General features: G+C 40.9%; 1 protein-coding gene across 1 annotated transcript; it reads left to right on the top strand.

Moving 5' to 3' along the window:
• Positions 1–765, top strand: LOC143629370 (uncharacterized). The gene has a single exon (XM_077098662.1). It carries the CDS (start codon positions 1–3, stop codon positions 763–765), a length of 765 nt encoding a protein of 254 aa, XP_076954777.1.
• Positions 766–7,148: the final 6,383 nt, after the last annotated feature.

Raw genomic sequence — 7,148 nt, 5'->3', positions numbered from 1 at the left:
ATGGAGACCAAAATACATCCCGCCATAACCGTGTCCAACATCAAAACCTTCATCCCAATCACCTTGGACAACGAAAGTGCCCAATATGTAGCATGGTCAGAGTTGTTCAAAATCCACTGCATAGCCTATCTGTTGGCTGACCACCTTGAACCACGGGTGATAACTTCCTCCTCCTCTACACCACCGGCGAAGGACAAAGACAAAGATCCGGCAGCCCCTCCACCCAAAGATTCCTGGAAACGGCTTGACGCCATTGTCCTACAGTGGATATATGGAACGATCTCCATTGACCTAGTACAAACCATTATGAAGAAGAATACCACGGCCTATGACGCGTGGACTGCTTTGCAAAACCTCTTTCAAGATAACAAAAGTTCTCGGGCACTACATCTCCAATCAAAGCTCACACATATGCGTCTCGAAAGCTTCGAAGACATGGCCGCGTATTGTCAAGAGGTAAAGATAATAGCTGATCAGTTGTATAATGTTGATGTGCCGTTGTCGCAAACCCAGTTGGTGCTGCAAGTTCTCGGTGGGTTAACCGAACAATACCGGACAATTGCAACAGTCATACGCTCCACCAATCCTCTACCGGACTTCAACGAAACCCGCTCTCGCTTATGTCAAGAAGAAATTGAGATGAACAGCCATGCTCTCCAAGCCGCTCAAACAGCCGGTTCGGCTCTCCAAGCGTCGGCCTCGAAGTCGGGTTCGCAACAACATGACAATGGACCCACTTACAGGTCCGATCCGACATCTGAATGAGGTCGCGAACGCAGCAGAGGACGTGGGCGGGGTTCCTTTGGCAGAGGACGAGCAACTTCTTTTTCTCCCCAGCCATACACTCCTTGGGCTCCATTTCTTGGGTACTGGCCCAACATGGGTCAGTCACAATCCCAATGGCAACAATGGGCTGCCACCATCCTTGGGTCAAGGCATTCTTGGTGCAAAACCCGCTCAAGCATATCCCATGGGTTATACTCCTACCGACATTGAGCAAGCACTGCACACAATGGCTCTCAACCCACCGGAGCAACCTTGGTTCATGGATACTGGGGCATCTAACCACATGAAAAACAATCCAGGTAACTTTACGTCTTATTTTACTAATGGCATTTTACGCAACATTATTGTGGGCGACGGTAATACTATTCCCGTGATCGGACAAGGCAATCAAACCCTTAACCCACCTTATCCACCCCTAAAATTAAATAATGTTCTTTTCGCCCCTAATATTATTAAAAATCTTTTGTCGGTTCGTCGCCTAACAACCGACAACCAAGTCTCTATTAAATTTGACCCGTATGGTTTTCTTGTGAAGGATCTCAAGACCAAGGCTCGTATCCTACGCAGCAATAGCTCCGGAGATCTCTATCCTCTTAGCCACAAATCCCAAGTTTATACAATATTTAAACAATTCTCAACCTTGATTTACACCCAGTTTAAACGAAAAATTAAGCAATTTCAATGTGATAATGGGAAAGAATATTCTAATCGCGCTTTTCAAACATTCTGCCACCAAAACGGAATGATATTCCACTTTTCATGCCCCTATACCTCTTCACAAAACGGCAAAGCAGAACGCAAAATCCGCTCAATAAAAAATATTATACGCACCCTCCTTGCCCAAGCCAACCTACCTAACAATTTTTGGCACCATGCTTTAGAAGTTGCCACGTACCTGATCAACATTCTTCCTAGCCAAACACTTAAACTCAAAACACCTACACATCTCCTCTACAATCGAGCCCCGTCATACGACCACCTTCGTGTGTTCGGATGCCTTTGCTATCCTCTCATCCCTCACACTACCATACACAAACTTCAAAGCCGATCCACACCTTGTGTTTTTCTCGGTTACCCCAACCAACACCGCGGGTACAAGTGCCTTGACTTATCAACCCACAAAGTCATAATTTGTCGTCATGTCCAATTTGACGAAACAATTTTCCCATTCAAGAATGTGGTCCGACCAGCCCTCCAAAACTATCAATTTCTAACTTATTCTATCCATCCTACTTTCTAGCCTCACATTGGCTCCAATACTCAAACAAACATCCCCACATCTTCATCCCAAATCAATCCCACTTCGGACCACACCTTCCCACCTACTGCTCCTACCCAAGCCCAAACTTTGACAACCCAATCCTCACCTCACCAAGTCCAATTCTCGGCAGCCCCATCCCAACCTCCTATTGTCTATTCTCGTCGACCAAGAAACATCCAGAACACTTCAAACACTACTCCCACCCCTCCTGCTTCCCAAAACTATCAACCAACCACAACCTAACCTCAACCCATTAATGTCGTCACCCAACCCGACCCCGCTGTCCCACAACGAAACGTCCGTACCCGGTCCATGGATGGAATTGTTAAACCGAGAAAACCATTTAACCTCAACAATTCCTCCATCGCTTCCATTCCTCGTAATCCCAATATTGCCTTGCCCACACCAGAATGGCGCCAAGCAATGCAAGTTGAATTTAATGCACTTATTAAAAACGAGACGTGGGAACTGGTTCCACGAACACCAGACATGAATGTCATACGTAGTATATCGGATGGGTCATTGGAAAGATATAAAGCACGACTTGTTTGTGATGGTAGAAATCAACAAATGGGTGTCGATTGTGGGGAAACATTCAGTCCCGTTGTCAAACCGGCAACGATTCGGGCCGTCTTATCATTGGCTTTAACTCAGTCGTGGTCAGTTCACCAGCTAGATGTCACCAATGCTTTTTTACACGGATCTCTTAAAGAAACCATGTATATGTATCAACCGATGGGGTTTCGACATAGAGACTATCCCGATTTTGTGTGTCGGCTCAAAAAGTCTCTTTACGGTCTCAAGCAAGCACCACGTGCATGGTACCAACGGTTCACGGACTTTGTAACTACATTGGACTTCGTTCAAAGCCGGTGCGACAACTCTCTATTTGTCTACAAACATGGAGCAGAAACGGCTTATTTACTAATTTAGGCGGATGACATAATTCTGACCACTTCATCCGATGCTCTCCGTGTCACCCTCATGGCCAAGCTCGCCTCAGAATTGCGATGAAAGATCTCGGTCCTTTAAGTTATTTTCTTGGGATCTCTGTTAAACGAAACAGTAACAATATGTTTTTGTCACAAAAGTCTTATGTAGCTGATATATTGGAACGAGCTGGTATGTCCGCATGCAAGTCAGTACCCACTCCCGTCGACACAAAATTAAAGTTGAGTTCACATGACGGAACCGATTTTGAAGATCCAACCTTATACCGCAGTCTGGCCGGAGCACTTCAGTACCTAACGTTTACACGACCAGATATTTCGTACGCGGTTCAGCAGGTTTGTATGCACATGCATTCACCAAAATCATCACATTGGCATGCCATCTTACGTATCCTTCGTTATATTCGAGGGTCATCAGACTTCGGTCTAACTCTCGGCCCTACGCGTTCTCATGCGTTACGAGCATACACTGATGCTGACTGGTTGCCCAGACACTCGACGTTCCACGCCAGGCTACTGTGTCTATTTTGGTGACAATCTCTTATCGTGGTCATCAAAACGTCAAACAACCGTTTCAAGATCTAGTGCCGAGGCAGAGTACAGAGGCGTTGCTAACGTGGTAGCGGAAATTTGTTGGCTACGTAACTTGTTATTGGAACTACATTGTCCTTTATCAGTTGCCACATTGGTATATTGTGACAATATCAGTGCTATCTACCTTTCGGGCAATCCAGTGCAACATCAAAGAACGAAGCATATCGAAGTGGACATCCATTTTGTTCGGGAACAGGTTCATCGTGGCCACGTTCGTATTCAACAGGTCCCAACTCGCTACCAAATAGCCGACATTTTCACTAAAGGTCTCCCGAAGATATTGTTTGACGACTTCAGATCCAGTCTCTGCATTCAACCCCCTCCCGCTTCGACTGCGGGGGTGTGATAGAGTTATATATGTCAAATACATTATCATAATTTTTGTAAATCTTATCTCATAATAGGAGATATACTTTGTAATTATTATATAAGGGAGATAATGAATGAGAGAAAGGCAAGGAAAATAATTTCTATCAGTTAATCTTAAAGTTAAGGGTTTAACTTTTTGTTTTTATTTTAGTTAATTTATTTATGATAAGTTTAAGAAATGTTTTGTCTTGGAGAGAAAGTTTAGTATTTGTCTTGAAAAACAAGCTTTGTATATCTATAAATAAATAGGGGTCTAGATTATTGCCGTCATTAAGTCTCTTTCTTTGTATGTTCGTGAAATTTGTTTGTTAAGTTCATTTGATTATATGAAAATAGTCGAGGTTTGTCACCTTAATATCTCGTGTTTGTTTATTTGATATGGTTGTTTGTTCCGTATGGGCCAACACTTGTATGGCAGAGAATTGGCTGCTCTAAACTCTAAAAAATTGAAGAAAAGATCATATTCCAAATATGATGGTAGAGTGGGTCTGTTTGTTAGAGGAAGACCAGATCAAAGGGAGTTTAAGCCCAAGAATAAATCTAAGTCTAAGTCTAAGTCTAAGTCTTAGTTCAAGAAAAGGTGTTATCTGTGTAATTCAATTCTGATGAGCATTTTAAGAGAGATTACCTCATATTCAAAAAGAAGAGGGACATGATAGTCATATTTCTAATGATGATCAATCTGAGGGATATGACTGTGCTGTGCTGTGCTGATGTCTATTGTATTAGTGATGCTCATTTTGTATGACTCCTGTTAAGAAGTTCTTTAAAGACATGAGAATGCAAGAAGATCTTGGTTTTGTCAAGTTGGGAGATGATAGAACTTGCCAGAGACTTGGCATTGGCACAGTAACTTTAAAGATGGGCAATAGGTACATACCTAATTTGAAAAAATTATTTTCTCCTCATAGTATTATTTGTTCATGTCCATTCAACGTTAATTTTTATTCTTTGAATAACTAAAATAAGTTTAATTATTTTCTCCTCATAGTATTATTTGTTCATGTCCAATCAAACATTGCACCCCGACATGTTTCGCCGCTTTGGTCGAGGTGTGACACTACCATTGATTCTTTAATTACTATAGCCTTTCCATCTCTTGAATTCACATGATATCCATTTCTTTCAACTGATCCTAGTGTTAATTTTTATTCTTTTGAGAACCACTTTGAGTTTTAAGAACTCGAAAGAACTCAACGTAACAATTTTTTTTTTGAATTTTTTTACACATTTATAATACGTAAGTGTAAGTAATGTACAAAAAATTAAAGTATTTTTTTACACACCGAATCGACTTTTTACACATGTGTAATTAACATTAAACTTGCGTAATCATCAAAAATATTTATTATCTCTCCTGATTCATTTTTTTAATCAAATTTAATCTCAGCCACAAATTTGAAATCATTTAATTAAATGTGTGGTCAAAAATCGAGTTCTTAAAGTTCTTAAAACTTATCAAGTTCTTAAAATATCCTTCCCCTGTATATATATATATATATATATATATATATATATATATATATAATGAGGCAAAATCACAATCCATATGTGTAAATAGAGCATAACAACCACCATTGCATACGCAATATAAATAATTGAGGCTCCTTTCTAATTGGTAACAACCAACATACTCGGATTAAATAAATGAGGCCCCATTTTATTAGCACAAAACCAAAATAGTTAGACGCCATATGATCATACTTAATAAGGATGAGGATGAAACCAAACCATAAAAATAAACACATAAGCATGTAATAACATTGAGGCATAAACAATAATAGTGCAAAATTCATATGAATACATATTAAGGAATTGTGAATTTAGTGTTGAGGTCTCAAAACATGTAAGATTGAATATGGTACGCATGAGACCCTTAAAAGTTTAAAATGTAAAAAGGGGAGTGTGATTACTCACTTGGAAATGAGGCGAGTGATGAGATAGACGAGCCGGTCCTTATGCGGGCGAACCGGAAGGTTTGGTTTTTAACAAGCGAGCCCGAAAAATAAATGAGTTTAGGATTATAAATGTGAGGGAAGGTAAATAATAAATAAAAGTAAATAAACTAAACTTGAATTCAAATTTGGGGGGTTTTGTTCATAAGTGTAAAGAAACTATTATGTATAAATTCTTAAAAAGAAAACCTGGAAAATATGGTACTATACTATTTAGTTTTAGTCTAGATGGTTTCGTTTGATATTTATAACTCTAATCGAGTATTGGGTTCGGTTTGGTGTATGGTGCACAAATCCGAAAATGAAACCTCCAAATTTAATAGCTAAGCGAGTATTTGGTTATTATCGATCCGGTACTCGATATTAGTTCGGGTTCGGTTCTGACTTCACCAAAATGTGAAAATGGAAATAAAACTTAAATAATTTAGTTACTAAGTGAAACCCATGTCTTATCTGTGACATCTGCCCCGATCCGACCCGACCCAGGTACCCGTTTCTCTGATCCGATCTCTCTCTTTTATGATTTAATATTTATTTATACTTATATTTTACTTTTAATAATAATAATATATTTTCCTTCCCGCCTCTTTCTCTCTCTTTCTTTCCGCCGTCCCGTCCCTCTTCTTCTCTCTTTCCGCCTTCTTTTCCCTCTTGTCGCCGTCCCGCCCTTAAGCCTTGTTTCCCTTATTTTCTCCTTACTCTTTGCTGTCCTTTGTTCCTTCCCGCCTAAGGTTGTCTGCGCAGCTCCACGCGCCAGACTCCTTACAAGGAAGCCTGCGTGAAGACCACCTGTTACTGCGATACGCGAGACGAACTGTCCCCGCAGCGCGCTAAGGATTTTAGTTCTTCCCGCGGCGCGCTATGGATACCGTTCTTCCCGCGACGCGCTAAGGAATATAGTTCTTCTCGCGACGCGCTTAGAATTGAAGTTCTTCCCGCGGCGCGCTTAGAATTGTAGTTCTTTCCGCGGCGCGCAAAGGTTGGTTCTGTCTGCCTTCGCGCTCAAGCTTTCTCGCGCTATGTCTTGAGTCTTTTCTTCTGTTTAATCCAGCTGTTTACTTTTGTGTTATCTTATCTTTTGAGCCGTTGACCTAATCTGCTTTATGTCTAAAAAAGCCACTTTTGGCGCAGCATGCGCACCAACCCCATTGGTTGACAGAAAAAGTGACTGACATTATCTTTTGAGATCTGCTTTTCCATGCTTGACCAGTACCTTTATCTGACCCGCCCATG

Source organism: Bidens hawaiensis, unplaced genomic scaffold (assembly GCF_021521415.1).
Source record: "Bidens hawaiensis isolate Kalapana, Puna unplaced genomic scaffold, B.hawaiensis_p1.1 tig00005195_1, whole genome shotgun sequence".
NCBI lineage: Eukaryota > Viridiplantae > Streptophyta > Magnoliopsida > Asterales > Asteraceae > Bidens > Bidens hawaiensis.
This window is presented reverse-complemented; position numbering and strand designations above follow the sequence as displayed.